The sequence below is a fragment of the Acanthopagrus latus genome, chromosome 6, assembly GCF_904848185.1.
Source record: "Acanthopagrus latus isolate v.2019 chromosome 6, fAcaLat1.1, whole genome shotgun sequence".
Classification (NCBI taxonomy): Eukaryota; Metazoa; Chordata; class Actinopteri; order Spariformes; family Sparidae; genus Acanthopagrus; species Acanthopagrus latus.
The window spans coordinates 8,707,117-8,730,318 of record NC_051044.1 but is presented as its reverse complement, the minus strand read 5'-3'; the positions used below and the strand labels follow the sequence as shown (position 1 = coordinate 8,730,318).

Sequence of the window (23,202 nt, the reverse complement as noted above, 5' to 3'; positions counted from 1 at the left end):
CCCGAACCTTTTTAACTATGTAGAGTTATTAAAACTACTACTTACTGTAGTAGCTTAACAATTACTCCACACGAAGCAATACAACTTAAAAGTAGCTTTTTTTACTTTCATTTCACTGTAAAAGCCAGATAATATCTAAAATAAAAGTAAAAAAAACAAAAAACAAACAAGATTCTGTTCCCTTTTTGATCTGTTCAGTCAACACACACCACCATCTCCACACTGCATCATCTAACGTTTGGCTCACATCTCCGTTTCTCAGAATAATTGCATCTTAACAATAGTTCACTCCAAAATCAAGAGCTACATATTTTTTTCCTCTTTCCTGCAGTGTTGTTTATCCATCTTAATGTTTTGGTAATTTAATCTAATGATATACCGTTATCATCAGTCAACTTGGTTTGTGGTGCTTAATGCTAAAAAATAAAATAAAATAACTGCAAGATAATCCACAGACCTTCTGCATCTAATTGTAGATGAGAAGCTTGTGCTTGTGAGAGTGCAGGATGTAAAAATGAATGCTGACCTCTTCTGCAGCAAATACGACTGTAACTGTAGATTTACGCAGATTATCTCTTGGGAGTTTTGTTTGCCTTCACTTGGTTATGGTTAGGGAACTTTTGTGGATTTGGGGGTTACCAGAGGTTCCAGCTCAGCCTGACTGTGATGTTAGTTGTTTGTGAGAAGGCAGACATCTCTCCAGTAGATATCTCCAAAGCTCCCCAACCCACACCAAAACAATCTAGATGGATAAATAGCCAGGTAAGAGGAGTATGCATTTAAGATTTAGAGGTGAAGCCTCTTTAAAATAAAACATTCAGTGTTTCATTAAATTGACAGCCTGATATTTAAAAAGTCAACCATCCTTCCGACATAGTATATATGAAGATCACTGAACAGCTACCATAACTTTATACAGAAGTGGTAATTCACAGGCAGAATAGATTTCTCAACTACAGGCCAGTAAGACATACACACTGGTGCTACTACTTGAATTTTTTTAGTCTCTCTTACCTTAATTGTTACAAAATGTCCCGTTCGTGATTGTGCATCAACTTCTGTAAATCAACTAGCACTTCCTTTACAAGTCCATATGAGTTAATTGGTACGTTTGCAACCACAAACTAAAGGAAATGTTTCTTGCTCTCTGTTTTTCTTCTTTTTTTTTTTTTTTACAACCGGAAGTGGTGGTTTGACTTTCACAGCTATGCCCAAGCTGCTGATAATAGGAAAATGGCTGCTTTGTTGCAGAGTATAACGATGGAATGGAAATATGAAACCATTACCTTCATTTTAGACTCACTGAACGCAAGAGCAATCAACATATCACTGACACGAGTCATTGTTGCTTCAGATAGAGATGCCTAGAGCCTCCGTCTCACAATAGTAAACATTTTACTTAAGATATTATTATCGCGGAATAAACTCAGAATTTAGAAGACGACGACACAACAAATACCCATTACAAGTTGGCGTTGGTCCATGATGATCGGCGGAATACGGGGGACGACTGTGAGGGAAAAGACTGAGGTTGGTTCTCTTATGCGGCTCTCTCCAATATTTGGTGCCAAGAAAAGGGCATTGTCTGCGTGCCAAGCTGAATCTCAATGAGACAAAAAGGGGGTGATGTCGTGGATGCAGCATGGCAGAACCTACCACTGAGGGGGGAGGAGAGTATTGGCAGCCAAGCAATGAGAGGATGCCATGTCAGAAAGGGGGTATGATACCACACAATAAGGTATGGTGGCATAGCTTGCTGCCAGATGCTCAGTGTAGTGTTCATGCTGCGTGAGCTAGGTGTTCACACGTCCACAGAAAGGTCCATTGTTCCATAAGCAGACTCTGTCCATATGTTGGGCAAGTGGTTATGTTTTGGATGAGCCTGAGGTTTCAGCTGAATCTCATCATCTGTGATGCATCCTGTTTAATAAACTCAGGTCAGCGCGACTTTATGTCCATCTGGCAAGCCAACCCAGTCTGCCACATCTTTACTGTCAGTAACTGTCTTGACATCTTTATTTAGAGCACAATTTCCAAATTTATTTTCGTTTCAATGGAGCATCAAATAACTGAGCTATCCTCCATATTTTCTCTCAAAAAGCACTTGCAAATTGATTCCAGAGGGGCAATTCTGACCACTGATTTTTAATGTGTAAACCTAATCAGCATAATGACTGACAATGTTATCCCTGTTGAAACTGAGCTGTTGCAACTGTCAAATCACATTCAACACTTTGTTGATTTCATTTTAAATATTCCATTTTTAGGATTTTTTTAAAGAAAATATCATCCACACAAAGTCACTTATATTGTTGAAGTTCCTTTTGTTTATTTCTTGGCATGTTCATTTTTACTTGCTTTTATCTTTTTATTGTATTTTTTTCCCAAACACATTTTGTTATTATTATTATTTAGTATTTGATGAGCCCTCAGACCTTACTGTAAGTCTTAGAAGCTTGAGGGTTTTGTTTTGTTGTTTTTTTTTTTTGAGGGAAAAAACTGCCAAAGTAGTCATATAGTTTGGTGGCCCACAAGCTCTTTTTTTGGCTTGTGGCACTGTTAAAGAGATATAATATCTGCATATAAGGGACAAGATTAGTGTGTTGGAAGTGCTCTAGTTTCTGTTTGTAGTCCATTTGTAGACCAAGTATTGATCTATCACACTTCAGCTGGCTTTGGTTGCATGCAAGTAAACAGTCTGTGTGGAGAGCAAATAGGTGGAATAAATTAGCTGAAATGCAGTCTCACAACCCATCGGTTATCCTTTGAAGAAAAGAAAAAATACACTTTTTTTATTAGATTTTTAAAATAGATCTGCATTCACATAAAGATGTCTGTTTAAAGAGATTAGTTGTTTCTCAACTTCATTCTCATGTCTTAAGTTGCTAACTGTAAACAACGATTGGCCATTGGAGGAGGAGGTCTTGGCCTGGTTATAAGTTATCCTTTATACAGACAACTGCTGGCTACACTGGAAGCCCAGAAACATTTGCTATTGGTCCCAGATTGCTGACGCATTAACAAGATTAAAATTATACTTGGCAATGCAACCTGTGAGTGCACTCAATAAGGGAATTTCCTTTCTCAGTTTGTCTAATTTTGGATAAAACTATGCAGTAATACACAAGCAATGACAAAAATATTAAAGTTAGAAAAATAAACTTAATTTTGTGTTGCAGAATTAATTTTTTTCTCATTTACTGCCCCAGTAATCATTTGTGACCCATTAGATTATTCTTCCATCCCACTGTGGGGATTGGTACCCCAAACTGGGGAGTTACTGTACCAAACAATAAAATTGGGTGCGTAGAACTTTTTTTTCTTTTGCCCTGTAATCAAAAGAGGTATTAAGTATTGTTTTACAGTACTAGTGCTGTGTCTGTATGTAGTATATGTTATGTATAATTTAATTCATGATTATTGTAGATGATTCAATTTAACATCGCTATCTTCACTGTCAAAATTAGTAAAATCCTGATCATGTGGCATTTCTCCTGGTCTTTGCCAAAGAAATATGTTTTATTACACCTGGAGAACAAATTGTTACTAACATAACTTAATGATTAATAATTATGTTATTAACACTGATTTCATAGTATGTTGATCAAGAACAATGTACCCAAAGGGCAACAAAAATCAATTTTTAAAGCATTCTGATACAGATATTGATGATTTTGGATAATATACCTTTTTACAGCACTCTAAAGGTTAGAGTGGATGACTTGTTCTTTTAAACATTTTCATCTTTGGTGAAGTGTTTGAAGTTCTTTATTGTGGGTTGTTTATTTCATGTTGTTTATTGGAGTCACGAGGCTTGAAGATGGTGCTTTGTGGTGCGTATTTCGTTAGGGGCTGTGGATGTGTCCTGTCTCTCTGCTTGTGTGCCGTATCTATATTCTTCTGTATTAACCACCCAGTAAAGAATGAAGGATGGATCTTTGCTGTACACACAATGACATTCATAAGAGACTGGGGGGGTCTTTGCAAGTGCTTCATGGTTCATCATAATAAAAGTTACTCAGTACAAAGAGAGGCTGAAAGTTAGACGATCACAAAGTCTGTCTGAAAGTTAGTTCAGTAAGCTATTGTCATACGTGGCGCTATATCCTGTCACGGGAAACCTGCCAATCTAATATTCCACACAGGTTAAAACAAATGTGAGGACACTGGGGGAACATCTGGACCTTCCAGATGTTATTCTCAAGACAGATCTCTCATGGCTTTTGCTCAAAACCAGAACAGCTGTAAATGGTAGGGGTTTTTTTTTTTTTGCAAGTCAAAAGAGTCAAATCGAATGCTGTTTATAGCCCATGAAACAGTTTTGCTAACAAACAGGAAGAGCTGAATGTGTGTATGCAGTATGACCTGATAAAAACAACAGCCAAAAAAAAAGGAGACTTTGATCCTGGTCACCACAGAGTCATTCCAACCATGGGGAGGAGAGAAACGCAAATAGCTGAGGATATGGCTTTCCAAACAACATGTCATCAAGCAGCACAGCGAGTTCATCTGAGGATAAGTGTGGGGGAGGAGGAAATAAGTTCAATTACTCTCGGTCTGCTCATTCGCCCTGCACCCTCCACCTTCTTTTCTTCATTCGCCCTATCTGCACAGTACAGTATGCCATAATCTGTCGTTATCACATACTCGAACACAAAAGCTGAATGGACTGTGTGCAAACAAAAAACACTCACAACTACATACCACGTAGCATGTGACAAAACGTTTACAAAGTCAGATTGTAGGTCAGATTATTTAGAGTAAAATCTGTAAAAATTGTGTATTAAACCAATTGTATTTATGTCTTTTGCGCTTCGTGTGGTTACAAAACAAACACAAATAACTCAAAAATGCTTGATCTGAAACTGAGACCCTGCAATCTTGCAATACAAGCCCCTTCATGTATAGAACAATGCTTCCAACAGAGGGATCTGGTTCATACTGGTTTGTGAACAGGTCTATCAAACAGCAGCATTCAAAAGCACTTAAGGAAAGTAAGTGATTTTCCTGTATGATATAGAAAACAACATATTATTTTGAATGTTCTTCTTCATTTTGTGTTAAAATACCTGGTGAACAGTAGCCAGCGTACACCTGAAGAGTATTTTATTTTGCCTTTCGTTTGTCGCACCCACGTAGCAACACCGCAACTCAGAAACCAAAATGTTTCGTGAAAACCGTTATAAATGCCTTTTATCCCTGATAATATCCTGGTTGAGGAAATTTGAGGAAATAATCACTTTTGATGGGGTGAAATTTTGTTTGTTCAAGCTGCTGGAGTTATAGTGTCTTTAGGCTCCGACTATAAATTATACTTATGTTGTTTTTTATTAGAGTCTTGTACTTTAAGAGGCAGTAACACAACCACTTCAATGTCTTTTTACTCGGGGCATGTGGTTTATTGAACTGTACTATGTAAACAGACTGCTCATTACACTAACTATACACAAATGCGATGGTAATTATCTTTTAATGCATTTAATCCAGGAAACAACATTATTTAAAACAAACTCCCGTTGTGTCTCAACCGAGCAGTAATGGTGGCGATTTCGACATTGTGTTCGATGCAGGCAAAGCAGACACGTGTACAGTGTGGAAGGTGACAGAAAAAGAACTGTAAAAAGTGCAACAGAAATGAGACTTCAGTACAAAGAGGAATATCGAGGCCCAAACAAAGGCAGAATCAAAAATGAGAAATACCTGGAGGTGAGTTTTTTTGTACAGGTCAGGCTAGTGTTCACCCGCAGAGAATTAGGCCATGGTGGCGGCGTAAAAGGGAAAAAAAAAAAAAAAAGTGGGTTAGAAATGAGACAAGAATGCATTTCCACATCCCTCTCTTTCGCCTGCAAGACAAGGGAAAGGCTGAGTAGTGTACCAGCGAGCAACCCCACTTGAACAGGGGCTGGGGCTTGAGAGCAGTTTCTGGGCCATGCCCTCCTCTCTCCCTGCCCACTTTTGCCCTGCTGCCAAGAGGGAGAAACAGTGAGGAGAAAGAGAGGCAGGAAAAGAAATCATGAAGTCACAAATTGTGCGTACACACTCCCACTGAAGATACGAAATCCACCTGGAATATGCATAAAAGTGGACCGATGTTGTTTTGTGTTTGTGTGGCAAGTCAACTCTGTGACTGTGAACTGTAGATTATATGTCATCAAATAGACATCTCACTTGACTGTAGGATTAAGGGCTGAGAGTGGCGAATGAAACAGAGAGAGACAGACGGAGAAATAAGCTTGGTACTTACATGTTGTCTTGTAACAAAGCCAGAGGGTTTGACAGATTTATCTTCAGTTGGCCAAACAATTCAGTGCCAGATATTCATGAAGCATTTCAGAGCAAATGAGTTAAAGGCTTGTCCCAGAGCCGTGCAGTAAAACCTTTTGTCAGCAGTTGGCATCATTCCCGGGTAGTACATGCCTCACGGTTCCCATTTTCGGTAGTCACTCTGCACGTCTTTAGTTGTTCTGCACCTGCCTGTGTTTTATTTCAGATCTGTTGCAAAGTCTGTAGAAGAACATGGTAACCGCCGACGCTCTGATTTCATTTTTATTGTACTTGAGCGGAAAGCCATGTTTACTGTTAACATAACAAACCAAACGAGTGGTCTGGGATGTTTACCACAATACATCCTCATGTAACAGAATGTGTCATGGAGCCCTAACACGCAAATAAGGGCAAGGGGAAGGGTCAGTCTCTGGGAACATGTAAATCCAAAAATAATGTTTCCCGTGGACCATCACCAAGAAACTAAACACACTAAAATAATCCAATGTGCAAGTCTTGAATGGGGCGTTTTAATTTTCGAATGGGTCCACGACCACAGAGTGCCACAGACATCAGTATCTTTCCTCAGGCAGTATCCAAGGCAGCCTTCTGTGTGACGTCACAGACTCTTCATTCTTTTAAGCAATTATCTCCATACATATACTTAAAATCCTTTCTCTCTCCATGCAGTCTCTCCAGATCATTTCTGTTTGTATTCTTGAAGAATTTGTAGTGTAAATGATCAAAAAAAAGCAAGCATGAATCACTGTGCTGAAACCTCAGGCAGGTCGAGGAAGAGAAGCTGCAAACTCCCTGTGCAAAACTTAACTCTGTCTTTCTCTTCCTGCTCGCGAACACCGAGCTTGTAAAAGTTTCAGCTGCAAATGCTTGGGCCAGCCTCCATTGGCACAGTTTCAAAAGAGCACTGCCTGTTTCAGAAAAACGGAGGGGACAAGTCTCCAAGGAGAGTGCTGGCTCTTTGCGCTCTCTCTCCCACCACCCTCTCTCTCTCTTTCCCTCTCTCTCTCTCTCAGTGACCGCTCTCAGGACTTTTACTCTCTGCTCTCAGGGTAATGCCAGCTTGAGCCAGCTCAGTCATTAAGGCAGCTGTTCATCTGTTAGACATCCACGGTAGACTGGATCGCTCCGGAGAAGCTGGTCTGTATCACAGACACCCAGAGAATAGGAAATGCAAGCAACAGCACTATTTCCTGGATACTTTGTCCTCCATTTCAGATGTGTGTCAAGCTCTCACGAGGCTCAGCGCTGCTTATGTTACAGTTCACACAAGGTTCTGGCTGCTTTGAGAGAGGCTCAAGAATTCTTATCTACCCTTCAGTGTTTTTTTGCTTCTCTTGCAATGTTGTATTCCTGCAACATTTACTCTGAATTGTTTTAAAGAATAATGCACTTAATAATAGAAAGTGCACAAAAGTACATTCAAGTAAAGCTCTCCCTCTTACAGTATCCTTGTTTTATTGTAAAGCCTCTGTGTGCAGGTTTTACATGGAGGACACAGTTATCTGAGATATGTTTCCACATACAGCAAAAAACTGAAATCTTAATTCCATGCACGACTTAAAGCTGTGCCATTGTGAACTACTGTTATTGTACTTGAGAAACACATTGAACCCTCACACAGTTACCTACACTAATGTGAAGGGTGTAAAGTTCATATAACCTACTGTAAGCTGTGAAAATTATGACAACTGCTTTTTCTCAGAGGTTGTAAAAACACAGTTGTCTTCACAGTTACTGGCATACTGTATATGCAGCACGCTGCCAAAAACACACGAAAATATGTGAAAACATGCTCTTCCAGCTGTTTGACACAATAAATAGTGCAAAAATAGTCCACATACCACTAGAGTTCTCAGATTATCAGTCTGCAATTGTGCAGTTCATTGGTCCTGAATCCACTCAAAGCCAAAACAGACAACTTTTCAACTTTTCAGTGTGAGCAACATACCTAACAGTGGGCTACTGCCCAAAGCAAAACAGATCCTGAGAACTCAATTTGGCCAGGAATCCTGATCTCAGTCTCATGAAAAAGCAGTGTAAGCTGTGTTTAAGAAAAGCTGATTTCTTAGTCTCATTCCCAACTCATCAAATAATGATACTATATAATTCCCAAAAATTGACACTTTGGGACTGTAGAACAGGTCAACTTTTCTTACAAATAGCACCTTTGATAAGTCGGCGGATTTAGTTACTTATTGGTCCAGCAGGAAGAATGCCAGTTTTGAAATGTCTGAAGTCCCGCTAGTAAGAGGAAATGCATATTAGTTAGCAAGCAAACTTTGACATGACAGCTCAGTTTCTATTACTCTCACTCTTTGACTTCCTTACCTCCTCCATCAGCTTCCACAGTTAATCCAGTTGTCGCACCATTACCTGCACAGCAACCAAGGATAACAATGACAATGGCAGATGCACATTCTTTGTGCCCTAATTTCTTCATTTCAGTTGGAGAAATCGAGCCTGGTAGCCGACTGAATATCATAGTGCAAGCAAGATTTATAGGAAACCAATTTATATGTGGATGGTATCATTTTTACACCGCCATTTCATTATGCAATCAGTATTTATTTCAGAATAAGTTCAAGCAAGAAAGTTGTCTATGGCCAGTTTGATATCATGAGTGCATGTGTGTGACAGTGCATTTACCTTAATGGTTTCTGTGGCGCCGGTGGCTGGGGACTATGTCGCTCCACTGGGAATATCCAGTAAGACCATTCCTACTGACTGCTTTGTGCACATCTTCGTTTATTTCGATGGCCTCTCCTCCAGTTATTCTCTCTTATGGGTCAATAAGGGCTCTTTGTGTCGTATAGTCATAATAAGATCCCCTGGTATCCTGCTTTGGAAGATTTTATTATCAAGGAAGAGAGTAGGTGAGGGAGTGTTCTAGATTTGGCACATGGCTGCTCGAGCCTTCCTGAGGAACTTCTGTTCCAGCTTTGTCTTATGTTCCCTGAGGATTTGTTTCGTATAAAACTGATTACGTTTACACAGACTTTAACGTAGTTGTGGAAGGAACTCTTTGGAAAAAAGAAGCTAACATGCTAATATCTATATTCCAGAATAATGTTAATGTAATCAAACCTAAACTGAGCAATTGAAAAAAATTCAAGAATTGTTTACTTTATTGATTTTAGCTTTGCTGACATGGCTGCCCCTTTGATCTAATAACAGCACTTTCCTATGACGTCACCCTCAGGCAAAAATAATACTTTTTCCACACCAGCAATATGAATCTAATAATAGTTAACTCGTCTCTCCATTTTCCAGGATGTGACCTTGTTGAATCAACGGCGTGAGGTTGTGAGTTTCAATTTATCAACAACCCAAGAGACTATTTTTGCCCCTGAATAGCATCTTTCCATTTGTAATGAATGGACAAGACCTCCTGCCATTGTCTTCTTTTCTACCCCTCCACCTATCTCGAACAATCCTTCCTTTGGGGATAGATTCATTTACTCCAGATTTTCCTGTTTCGTCTTCATTGTTTGTCCTTCCTGAGATACGAGCGCTCTCTGAGTTGATGATTCACCCGGCTTTACAGTGCCAACGGGTTCACGTCCTCAACAACGTGCTGTTTCAGCACTGAACCCGTGGGTGAACTAAAATATCATCATCATACCCCCTCCTCAAACACAGCTCACTGCCACTGGAAGCTCTACCTTTATGTATTTAACATAATTCTTCCTGGCTTAGTGTTTGCACAACTGCTCTGAATGGTTCCCGTTTCACCATAACTTTGATTAATGTGTTTTCATTTCATTCTGGCTTGTTGTTACAGTTGTTGGTATAGTAAGAGCTGGTTTTACAGCCTCTCTGGTGTGCTCCTGCTGCTTCTCCTTGCTTCAACAATGTTTACCATCTCGCTTGCAGTAATAAAACACAACTGACATGAAAATTGATTGGAAATGGTGTATGGTGAGAAACTCACTGTAGTTTCTGTCTCTTTAAGATCTCGATGGCTTCTTCACTGCTCCCTTGAGGTCGCTGGCCTTCCTTAGGCTGCCTGCCAACTGCCATGTTACTGTCAAGCGTTTGCAGAAATGCCAGCAAAGCCATTAGTCTAGACCCTTTTCAACAGTCAGCAGACTGGACAGCCTGAGCCGCACTGTGATGGGGAGAGACAAAGAGTCTGGCCTTATAAAACTACAAAACACATTATTTTTCCTTCTTTATTTCCTATCACATGTACTATTGTTCACTTCAGCTGTTTCTACTCTGCTCCCAGCTCCTCTTGTGAGCTCTGGGACCACAACCAGACAAGAGTGAAATGGAGTTTGAGGCTTTAGACCCTTTACAATGGATAACTACATTTTTTAGACAGTAATTTTTCAAAAATATGTTTGTTACAGTACCTTGTGCCCCCTAGTGCCTCACAGCTGCTTCTTGTATTGTTTCCTGTCTCTTGGGGTACAGCAGCATCTGGTGGCCGGCTGAGGAAATCACACTTTGTTTGTAATACATTGTGCTGACACTTCTTTGTCAAGGAAGGATAATGAGACAAGGAGCCCCTGGGCACAGACATATAAAATGCCCCCCACGCCTCCTTTATCAGAGAGCACGCCCAGATTGAAAGAGATGCAGTGTCTGGTCATAGTCTTTTAGTCTCTTTTATCTGGTAGTTTTGCATTTAATTGTATTTTTTTGTCCTTGTTGTGTGTCTTTGTGAAAGTTTTATGATTTTTTTTACTTGTTTTCTTTCTCTTTGTGAGAGTTTTGTGTTCCTTTGGTTTGACTTATGTCTGTTTTTGTATTTGTTTTGTGTTCTCCATGTAGTTACTTTGGTCTTTCTGTAGTTGCTTTGTGTCTCTTTGTAACAGTGCTCTGTCTCTATGATAGTTTTGTCTTTTTATGTGTTCTGTGTCTCTGTGGCAGTTGTGTGTGACATTGTAGTTGTTTGTGGTTCTTTTGTGTCTGATTTTTGTTCTGTGTCTTTCTGTTGCCGTTGTCCACATGCCATAGTTTTTAGCATCGTCTTGCTTCACGCTCACACTGTCTCACACTCCAGGTCAAATACAGGCCACCATGCTGTCTCATTGGAGCAAACAGAGATGATATCGTGAAAGGCATATCACCTGTGGCTGTCAAGGAAAAGCCTTGGAACATTTATTTTTCACTATTGTTACCATTATACCTGAATTAAACAAGTTACCCCTCTGGCCTAAAACCTCCCTCTCCGGCCCTTGATGATGGCACTTTACTCTTGCTTATTTACACACACCTTAATTATAATCATACCAAACGTGTCCATCCAGAAACTGTCACTTTTCTGCAAATTTTGCTGCAAGCCGTACTTCTTTTACTCGCAATCCTCCACCGTGTTTTTGTCATATTCATCCTAGAAATGCTCACAGATGGAGAATAGCTGATTACAGTAATCCCAGTTGAAGGGTCGAGCTTCATGGCTGTGTGGTGGTCGACGAGGGGACCTGTTGCTTTGTTAAAAATCCTCTTAGAAGTCGGGTCATGTGACCCCTCTGTGGGTTACGGGATGTTTAGGGAGCCTTGTTGGGATTCACAAACTGGACGGATGTGATCACACTGCTGCCAAGAAATACACCTACATAATTGGTGAGATTGTTTTTATGTATGTTTTATGTTCATACTTTTACATACAGGCTTAAATACAGAGATTTACATCGGATATCCTTCAGTCAGTACAATCCCTTTCTCATGCTTGCTCACTAATACCAAAATCCGGATGTAACCTCTTCACTCATCAGCCATGCCTCTCCACAATCACGTTGTAAAAGAGGCCTGGACACAGGACAGGTATGTCAGCACAGTAATACAAATAAGCATATGTGTAATCCCAGATTTTTTCTCGTGAGGCCATTCTTGTTTTTTGAATATTTTCAACTGCTTCTACACACACATTTCCTCGTGTAGAAGCCAAGTGGTGCTAAACCAATTAAGTATCAAGGGAACACTTTAATCGTTGTTGTCAGGCAGACATACATGGGCCCAATTCTCATAGCCTGTGTGACCTGTCAGTGTAAGAATGACAGTAAAGTTTTGTTGGCTACTGGCAGGCAAAATATGAAGACTACGCTTAAATATTTCATTCTTAAATGGATGGATGAATACTGTAGACATTAGCGATAGATAGATAGATAGATAGATAGATAGATAGATAGATAGATAGATAGATAGATAGATAGATAGATAGATAGATAGATAATTATGTAGGGGGTTTGGAATTTAAAATATGAATATGCTAAATTGAAAAATTTTGAATGGCCTTTTTTTCATCTGTATATTTTAAACACCAAATGATAGAAAATGAAAATCACCATTACGGCCCTATTACAGATGACATATATAAGAGCCAGTGATCCATATTATTTACTATAGAAAAATAAAAGCCTTACCTAAGTATGTTTGCTGACAAAAATGACACGACTGAGTAAATGATGGAATTGCCATTATAATTAACAGCTTACTAATATCATTATATTTTATCAGTAACTTGCATCTGTCGTTGTTTTGCCCCAGGATCCAAGAGGAAGAGGAACCTGCTTCAGACCAACAACTGCAGGCTCAGGTAAATCTTTTCATTTAGCTTAAATTAAAAAAAAAAAAGGAAAAAAAAAAAGAAGAAGAAGTAAAATCCATTCTATGGAAAGCTGGAAACAGTAAATGAAGATATTAGACTTGAGCCAAAGCTATGGCTGGCAGTCTGATCTATTCTTCAGTAGGTGTGTAGGGGGGGAAAGGACAGGCACCTTGTGATAGCTGAGTTATCTCAGGTATCTCAGATGCAGAAAAGAGTTTCAGATCTCCGGACAGTGTGCACCCATGGTAAACAAATCTTCTCCCTCCTCCTGAGCCTTTGTTGGTTTCTCCCATTGACGTGTTTCCACAGAGCAGATGGCTTTACACATAAATCCTATTAACAACTTTTGCTGATGGAGACGCAGTGAGTACAGGGCTTTCCCACTCTTTCATTATCTCTGCTGGGAAGCCTGCTTTTTTATTTTCTAACCTCTAAAGAGAAGCAGTGGTGGAGCTGAAGTTGGAGGCCAAGCCATGTCTGCAGAGAAGGTAAAAGGGTGGGGCAGTGGTTTTGTGGATTTCTTTATTGACTTTCAAATAAGATTACTTTTCAGTGTTCAACTGTGTAGTGATAACATGTAATGAATCAATGAATCTCAATCTGGAGAGTGAGACCTAAGAGATAACAAAGGTTACTTTTATACCTTTAATTCTTACTTTTCTGTTGTCATACAACATATATATTTATACTTTGTCCATACAGAGTTTAGTGTTTGGATGCAATGCATTCATGAGATTTAAAAAAAAATGTTTTATTGTCTTGCTGTTGACTACTTTAGTTATTTAAATATTTAAATAGTCAAAGACATTTAGAGGAATTCTAACATAGAAAATAATCTCTGACCCGCATGTGAGGTAACTGCTCTGTACACAGGAAGTAGTTAATCACGACAGACATCTTATCAAGAGAGACACAATTCAGACATGCCTCTGGACTGTGAGCATCCCTCTGGGCAGCTTCAGCATGACACTAACCGTCTGCATATGAGTCATTTATTTGCATCTCACTTGATGATGTCCCTGTGTATAAAGCTCATCTGCTAAGCAGTGCGTCTGCAGAAGCACGCGTGAGGGATGGAAAACAATAATCCATTCATCTAAAATGCTTACAGTGACAGTGCAACAGCAGTTCCTTCCTCATACTTTGCTCTAATTATTTGGAAAGGTTTTTTTTTTTGATTGTATAACCATGTGTATCATCAATCAATCAACTGTCTCTTACTGTTCAAACCAGTCAGATGCAGAAACTAGGTCAAAATATTTGTTCCTTTTGAAGTTGATTGCCGCATAATTAATGGAAATTATTGAGTTGCAATAATCAGGCAGCATATTGTCATCCAGAATATATCAAACAATGCAAAAAGGTCCCTAAATATAGATTATTTACCAAACATGTGCTCTGATTAGGATGATAACCAATCATATGAAAATGTTCTGTGGCAACAGCGAGACTACATAGTTATTTTTCAAAGTTTTAGGGTAAAGAAAGGACAGAATTTACAAAGAAAAGAACTGTGATTAAAGAAAATGTTTAAGTTTGCCGTTTCTCAACAGTTCAATTGAAAACTAGAACAGAATAATATGCTCATTAGGATTGAGAGTAAAAATTAGACCCGACAACTATGACACAACAATTCATTATGACAAATCTGCTGTGATTACAGTGAGTTGTGGACACAAATAGACCTCCATCATACAGGATCAACGTCTAATAGGATTACCTTTACTGTCTCTGCTGGCCGCAGTTGTACTGACCTTCTTCTGTGTGACTTGGACAGTCGCACACTGTTCCTGTCACTTTGTAAAAGGGTTTAGTCATTAGAGTCGTCACTCTTATGACATTTTTGGCAATAAAACAACAAGGTTCTCTTTTTATTTACAGAAACATTTTATGTAAAACTTCTGTTTAACAAAATGATCACAAATGCATAGATGTTGTATGGGAGGAATAAGGGTCAGGGGTTTGAGCCCCCTTTGGACATAAACTTAAGCTTGTGTGTAAACCAGCAATGTGAAAGCTCATATTGCTGGTAATTTCAAAAGAATCTGAAAACTGGAGAGTCATAAAGATTTATAGTACACATAGAAACAATATGCAGATAATACAGCTTATACTATACTGACTTTAGAATACTTTCTGTCTTGTGTCCTCTAATATGCATCATGTAGAGTGTATTTGAGATTTACGGTTTTTGTGAAGTATTTGTTTTAAGTGTATTAGCACTCAGGAGGAGGCCTGAGTCCGTTACATAAAACAGTTACAAAACGTGTTGTGTGTGTGTGTTACAGAAGAGTATTATCAAAAATAGCAATAGATTATTCAACTTCCAAAAAAGTGCAGTTTTGCAATGTCCATTGTATGCTTTTTTTATTCCATCATGCAGTATTTCTACATCTACTTCCTGTACCTAAAACCATAAATATGAGGTGCTATCAGCAACGTGCAAGCATGGAGCTTTGCTAGAATCTAAACATAATTATCACTGTATTTGTTATTAAATTAGTATGACCGTTTACTGCACGGATATGTAGATGTTCTATATGTAATTGGTGTGATCTATTGAACATAACAATAACAAGCTCTATTTTATACTAACTAGGACAATGTTATAGCTTTAGTCGAGTAGTAACAATACAAATCTTCTTTTTCCCCTTCTACCCCTCGCTTCACATCTGACTTTGTGCTGGTGAGTTTTTACAGATGAAGATCTTTAATGCTGCTATTTTACAAAGAATTCCAAGATTATTTTTTGATATAAATGTCTCCTGCTTAATTTTGTCCAGTGTAGATAATCTTTTCTCTGTATCTTTAAAGAAAATCTGTAGAAGGTAAAAAAGAAGAAGGAGGAGGCGAATGGCACCACAGAGGCCAAGCTGAACGGAAAAGAGGCCAAGCCCAAAAAACCAAAGACCAAGAAAAGTGAAGATATATCAGAGGAGGACAGTACAGCTGTCCAAAGTGAGTAACTCTGAAGAGATTGTAAGATTTCCCATGAAAATAGCAGATGAGAAATGGCAATATATTTGTATGCTTGTCCTGTGATCTGATCATATTGGTTAAACCACTTTCTCCTTATCAACACTATAGATGGAAAGAAGGTGAAGAAAAAGAAACCAGAAAAAGATAAAGAAGAACCAGAAAAGGAAAAGGAGAAAGAGCCTAAAAAGAAAACCAAAAGTGCTCCAAAAAAGAAGAAAGGTACATTGTTAGTATTGTGTGTTTAAACTGAGGTGTGTGAAACCATCTCTAATAAATGTTTTTTCATCGTTGTAGACTCGGGTACAGATGACGACGACGATGATGACGATGATGAGGACACCCCCAAAAAGAAGACAAAGAAAAAGACAACAAAGGACAGCTCTCCGTCTGCAAGTTCTGCCAAAGAAAAGAAATCTAAATCTAAAGGTATGTATGGCAAGAAGCAGGAAAACAGTTTCTCAAGGAATTAACAGTCTGATTTAAACAACACTTAAAAGTCCAGACTAATGTTGTTAAGTGGATTAAATGATTTTATTGTGTAATGGTGAGTTAGTGGAAACAGTGACTTGGTAGTAGGGGCAACAGAACACAGCAATCAAGTGAGTAGCTTGCCCCTGAGTAATCATCTGGGGAAACTGTAATTAAGACGACCACAAAGGTCAAATCCTGACAATTATCTTTTTAATTACACCTAAAATTTACCGTTTTAAAGTGGAAATGTTCGTCCAGAACCGTCTGGAGAAAATGATGTCAGACACTTGACGGTTGTTTTTCCAATCTGTCAAACACACTCTCAGTTTTTTTTATAACCCTAATTAGAAAACGCTGATTAGCCAACTAGCATGCTAAGTAAGTGAGAATAATTGAAGACTTTGAAGGACTCAGTAAACCTCAGGCAGTGACGCTTGGTCCACCATTATTGCTCAGCCTGAAATACCTCCTGGATCAAGCAGTACAGACAGTTGTGGTCCCCAGAGGATGAATTCTAATGACTTCAATGATCCCCTGACTGTTTCTGTAACCCCACCATGATGTTGATATCTGTGATTTTGAGTTCTTGTTGTTATTATTATTATTGGTATCATATTGGATACTCTTTTGGAAACAAACATGTTAATATGATGAGGCTGTCTTTAACAGTGTGGTAAGGAACAACTTCTGATGTGTGTAGCTCATTATTCCCTTGACTTGAGCAGAAATTAAGTGAGTGTTAGTGCATGGATGTAATTGAGCTCTTCGTCACTTCAATACTGATTTACTGGTATAGCCCAGAGTGTTGCTGTGCTTTGCTGTTAATGTGATTGGATAATTTCCAGCACTTTTGCCTCTGAGCTTAACTTAACCTTCCTCCACCCCGGATCAGCTGTCAGTCATTTTAAGAATACCTGCTCTGACTTGTGTTTGTGGATCCCTGCACCTCCTGTAACCACTGAAGTGGATTTAATTACATCAGTAGCCTCCCTTATGGTAGCTATGGCAACACGTTCTTATTTCTGGTATCACTATTCTCGTACAATATCAGAACAAGGTCAACATTTTCATGCTTGTGAATTCATTATATTCTTTATTTCCTTAGGCATTTAATGTGTAGAGTCGTTATACAGTAAGTTGTTCAAAGAAGATTTTCCATATCTATAATGTTTTTCAGAGGTTCAAAACTTTATCATCAAAGTTTGATTTTGAGTTTAACTGTGCCACATTCGACAGGGTTTAGCAGCTGGGCAGAATTTTTGTGTGACAAAGAACAAAAACATTTGGCAACGAGATTTCAAGTCAAGAAAATGTGTTTGGATTTGGGCACCATTACTACATTACTGTTATAGTTTGCAATTTAAAATAATTTTCAATTCTGGCACATATTGTCACCTAATTATGTACGGTATTATATATAGAATATGATAAGCCTATTATCTATTAACAAACGATTGCTGTTAGTGATGGACCGACAGGTGACTATCACCAGACTGTTGCCTTCTTATCTACACTTTTCAGCATTTTCAGTCTTTGTTTTGTTTTTCCGGCCCACAACTTACTGTTTTTATTCACCCTTACTGCTCTCTGCAGCAATCAGATGTTTTCAGCAACAACACCAAACAGCAGACAGACAAATCTGGCAACTATAGCTGGTTAACAGAGTGGGTTATCTGTCAGCTTAAAGCCAAAGATTTTATATGTGACAAAAGTGATATTTCATTGTTGTGTTTGCCGCTTGTTGCTGATGCACCCAAGAGGGTAAAAATGTATGAAACAGGCTGTCACTGTTATTATATAAAAAAGTGTGTTTTAGTCACATTAGTTACATTTATTCTTACCAGTCAAAAAAAAAAACATTTTTACCAGTGAGTAGACATATTTTAAGAATTAAATTTCACTTCAAGTGCCTTACCTAAGCAAAGTGCTAAGACTACGTGCTTTTGTTTGTAATCAGGGTGCTGGGGACACAAGACTTGTGCCACAAGATGTAAGTGAAGAATTTGGCATCTCTTGCTTTGATTTTTCCAAGTTATTTACTTGTGTTTTTGGCAGTTTGTTTCCCTGCTTGTGAACCTCGACTGAGAGCACAACAAATATCTGCACAAAATGTGAGCCTGAATAGGTTTCATCTGCTTTTACCTTGGTCTAAAACATATTAACTGTAAAAGATATGACCAAAATAAAAACCTGAGTTTAATATAAGAGTAAATATAAGACTATAAGACTACAAGACTAAGTTCCTCTGAGTCCTTAAGTGCTCAGAATTTGACGGAACAGCTGGAAGAAACAGCGAGAGCAAATGTCAGACTGAGCTGACACAAAATCAGGATTGCTTCATCTGTCCCAGCCAAAAACTATGCTTGCTGATTGTTTACAAATTGGGAATGTTATGCACTCCCTCCACACTTCTCTAAGTCCACTGTCTAATACATTGGAATGAAATGTAAATTATTTGCCCTTGAATAAAAGATTAGATTGTTCATCCTGCGCTGACAGGGTATCTAGTTTGTTATAATGGATTCATTGATAACATTAACATTTTTTAAATTTTTGCTAATTTCTCATTTCTCAGAGGACAAAGATTCAGATGGAAAGGAAAAAAAGTCAAAGGACAAGACAAAGGAGAAGGACAAGAAGAAAGAACCAGCTTCAATGTTCCAGATAAGCGGAGACAAAGACTCAAAGAGCAAGAAGAAAGGTGATTATGTTTTGATGGAGTGACACAGCTCAAAACTTTATTGCCCTTTCCAAAGCAGTTATTAAGAATTAGACCTGGCATATTTTTTGACTTTACAGTATAGCGTGCATTTCTTTTTACGTCAGTTAACACTTACAAGTGTGTAGTAAGAGCTCCTACAAAAAAGAAATTCTATCGCAATTCTTCACATCTGTGTCCTGAGCAGCTGCCAAATCAGAGAGTGACGACAGTGAAGAGGAGACAAAGTCAACCAAATCAAAAAAGAAAGCCACAGCCAGCTCAGCATCCTTGTTTCAAACATCAGGAGACAAGGACAAGGACAAAGACAAGAAGACAAAAAAGAAAGGCAGGTTCATCAGTAACTTATCCTCTATCCTCTTTTTTGAACACTGAAAAGTTTCTCACAATTACTTTTTGTGTGCTTCAGCAAAGGCAGAACAGAGTGATGATTCTGAGTCAGAAAAAGAAGAAAAATCAAAGAAGAAAAAGGGCAAAGGGAAGAAAAAAAAGGTAAATCAAATCTCACAGTTCACTATGAAAAATAAAGGCATTTGAGACAAAGTTTAATTTGAGTACTAGATAATTAACAGTCTTATTTATGCATCATTCCCAGGAGAGATCTCCATCACCTGAGATCGAGTTTGATGACCTGGAGAAGTTCGTGATGCAGCCAGCTCCGCAGGGCGTGACGGTCAAATGCAGAGTGACTCGAGACCAGAGAGGGATGGACAAGAGCCTGTATCCGACGTATTACCTTCATCTCGACAACGAAAAAAAGGTCAGTGGTTTATCTTCAACAAAGTTTGATTTATAGTTTGGATTTGAGCAGATATTTATGTCCATGTGTCAACAAGTGGCCAGATTTAAGCACGTAAACAAATACATCTTTAAACACGAAATAATGTTTAGATTTAAGACATTTCATGAGATCACATTATATCTCTTTCATCTATTAGTGCTGGTTGTCTTTCTTTATCTGTAGACGTTCCTGTTGGCCGGGAGGAAACGGAAAAAAAGCGCAACTTCAAATTACCTCATCTCCATTGATGCCACAGATTTATCAAGAGGTGGAGAGAATTTTGTGGGAAAGTTGAGGTACACTGCACTTCAGAAGATCGTTCATTCACTGATTGAACAGCAGCATACAAAATGTCTAAAACCTGCCAAGAATTCCTTTACTGCGAGTTGTTTTTAACTCTGTTATGTTTTGTCTAGGTCCAATTTAATGGGAACTAAGTTCACCGTATTCGACAATGCTCTGAATCCAGATAGAGCTCTACCAGACTTGTCTAATGCACGGCAGGAGTTAGCAGGCATCATCTATGTAAGTTATGAGACAGCTCATCAGAAATGATCTACAATGTATTATATGAATTCTGTTTTTGGGAACATTTGATCAAAAGAATTGTTCCAATTTCTGATTTTACTCATTCCTGAAACCAGGAAACAAATGTCCTTGGGATGAAAGGGCCCAGGAGGATGACGGTCATCATTCCAGGAATGAGTAAGGACAACGAGCGTGTACCTTTCAGACCAAGAAGTGTAAGATCACTTGATTTTTTACTTTATTTTCATTGCTTTTAGTATAAAGAGTGCAAATGAATAGAATTTTGAACTGCCCAGGTCACTAGGAGCAATCCATTTTAATAGAACATCCGGTCTTAATTTGTCAATTTATGCATACAGTTCATGTGTTTGAGATTATTGTTTATCAGCACAAAACTATTATTCTTTACTTTCTTTATCACTATTCTGTCCTGTGTTATTAAAGGGTCAGTTCATCCAGATCACAAAGAACATGTTTTCAACTGTGAGTTGTGATAGATGATTTTGAGCAAACCCTTCTTGCGGAGGAAGATTGAATAATTGGGATTATCATGTAGGCACCTCCTGTGGATATTCTGACTTGGTGGTTAAACCATTAGATAACTAATGAGCTAAATCAGGCGTCTGCAGAATCCCCTGCCATTCACAATGTCAACGAGTGAAATCCGAACTGCTCACATCTTGATTCATGCTAAGTTTTTCACGAGAGAAACACAAAGCCAAAATGTCAAGTCATATTACTCTTAGTGCCGTTTTCTGACTTTTGTTTTCCCAAATCTCCGCAGGATTGTGACGGCTTGTTGATAAGACACCAGAATAGAAGGATGGACAATATGATCGAGCTTCACAACAAGACGCCTGTGTGGAACGAGGAAACAGCGTCTCATGTGCTCAACTTTAACGGCAGGGTCACCCAGGCCTCCATCAAGAACTTCCAGATAGTCCATAGCAAAGACTGTGAGTACTGTCACCTATCTATCTATCTATCTATCTATCTATCTATCTATCTATCTATCTATCTATCTATCTATCTATCTATCTATCTATCTATCTATAGTTTATGTAATACATTATCATATACATTATCCATATATTTGACATAGGTCAAACATCAATAAAAAAAGAAAATTTAACATTATTTGCATAATTCTTAGTTATATACATATAATTTGTGTTAGGTCACAGGTATTATACTAGTCATGGTTTGTTGGATCCTGACCCTCCTGTGTGAGTTTACTAGCTGATAAAAAAAAAAAAAAACATTACCTCCAGCTGTGGATATTTTGACTTGTTGATTCATGTCATGTAACCAACCATCAGATGACTAATAGACAAAATCTGGCATCCCAGAATCCTCTGTCATGCACAGTGTCAACAATTACATCCATACTGCTCACAGCTTATTTCTGGTATGCTGAGTATGCGAAAACCGCTGTACTGCTTTTGTCAATTCACATGAAATTTAGACATTATTAGAAATAGTAAGTGACTGACTGAAAGCTGCAAGAAAAATAAGTTGCTGTTCGTGCCATCGTTACGTCAACAAATCAATTTGTAGGATTAATACTTTGGATTATGAGTGAATACCCAAGAACACACCCATCAGCCTCAGCTGTACTATTTGCTTTGTTCTAGTTATAGTAGCATGCTAACAAGCTAGTTACTGAGGCTCAGCAATGACTGCTCAACACCAGCATGTTAGCATTGTCAATTTGAGCATGTTAGCTTGCCAACACAGCTTGCTTTTCATTACTGAATAATATGTTAATAGATTAAATGTTGGTAATGTATATACAAGATCGATCTATATACCTACCCACCTATCTATATTAACAGTTCCTTGTTTTTTCAGTGGACTACATCGTGATGCAGTTTGGCAGAATAGCCGATGACATTTTCACGCTGGACTTCAACTACCCGATGTGTGCCATACAGGCCTTCGCCATCGCGCTCTCCAGCTTCGATGGTAAAATCGCATGTGAATAACAGACAGATCCGCACTCGTCCGCTCAACTGAAACCAGTATGCAACACGCCCACACTCATATCCGAACAACTCACGTCTTTGGACTCTCCCTCAATGCTTCCTGTGAACTGCACTGATAACAAACGGTGCATCCTTTAATGAGACAGTAACTGCTGGTATGCGATATCTTCATGGGCGTGTGGCTCATTCCAGGTGTAAGAAACATAATTGGTTTCATATTATCGTCTTATCTCGCATGGTATGTCACAGGACAGACTCCTTGTTTTTGTATCAGTGAATTACTGTGAATCACAGACAGACACACATTACGTTAAAGTCCTCCATTGACTGAAGAGTTGTGGATTTTTTTCAGAGGATTATGTGTACACCTCGACGATGTAGGTGTTTTAAGATTATACTCACATTATAAAAGATGCTAAACTGTGTCTGTGTCTATATGTTGACTTTGTATTGCTAAAATACCAACAGGTCACAAACCTCTTTCGTCAGATGTGAGAAATGCAAACAACCCAAGAACTATGTCATACTGCAAAGAATTTAGAGATATTATGACTCTAAACAACACGATTTCTCTCACAAAATGACAGACTCGTACAACACACTGTCTATATGTTAGTTACTTCAGTAACACTCTTCGATTTAGACGTGTAGTGTTTTGTTATAGAAATGTACCCAGTGTTCAAGTGTCACGTTTTGACAAAATATTTGATAAGTTTTATTTCCCTGCTTATCTCAGCTGACTGGTTCTGATTTGAGCTCCTGTAGGTTTTTTTTTCTATATTTCTTTTTTTGGGGTTTAACATTTTGTGAAATTCATCTATTTTTCTGAACACTGCCTTTGATGCATTTCTAGGCTTGTTGTAATATTGTTATTTAATAAAGCACATGGATGAATTTC

General features: G+C 38.5%; 2 protein-coding genes across 3 annotated transcripts in view; both read left to right on the top strand.

The window, feature by feature from the left end:
- Window positions 1-16,130, top strand: part of LOC119020661 (FK506-binding protein 4-like) — a 27,424-nt gene extending 11,294 nt beyond the window's left edge. Inside the window, exons 3-7 of the mRNA XM_037100154.1 lie at window positions 12,009-12,057; window positions 12,781-12,829; window positions 15,667-15,799; window positions 15,929-15,983; window positions 16,115-16,130. Of these exons, the coding sequence (XP_036956049.1) occupies window positions 12,011-12,057; window positions 12,781-12,829; window positions 15,667-15,799; window positions 15,929-15,983; window positions 16,115-16,130 (300 nt within the window). The 5' untranslated portion in view covers window positions 12,009-12,010. The remainder of the gene's footprint in view (window positions 1-12,008; window positions 12,058-12,780; window positions 12,830-15,666; window positions 15,800-15,928; window positions 15,984-16,114) is intronic.
- Window positions 16,120-23,202, top strand: LOC119020552 (tubby-related protein 1-like). Of its 2 annotated transcripts, XM_037099943.1 has the most exons (11): window positions 16,120-16,246; window positions 18,249-18,281; window positions 18,867-18,992; window positions 19,198-19,338; window positions 19,420-19,502; window positions 19,606-19,770; window positions 19,975-20,087; window positions 20,208-20,316; window positions 20,436-20,534; window positions 21,104-21,275; window positions 22,171-23,202. In XM_037099943.1, the coding sequence occupies exons 3-11, from the start codon at window positions 18,947-18,949 to the stop codon at window positions 22,302-22,304; spliced, it is 1,062 nt and encodes a 353-aa protein (XP_036955838.1). In that variant the 5' UTR covers window positions 16,120-16,246; window positions 18,249-18,281; window positions 18,867-18,946; the 3' UTR covers window positions 22,305-23,202. The 2 variants fall into 2 exon arrangements, with proteins under 2 accessions (XP_036955838.1, XP_036955836.1); XM_037099941.1 differs by lacking the exon at window positions 18,249-18,281 and having other exon boundaries at window positions 16,121-16,246; window positions 19,420-19,503; window positions 19,607-19,770.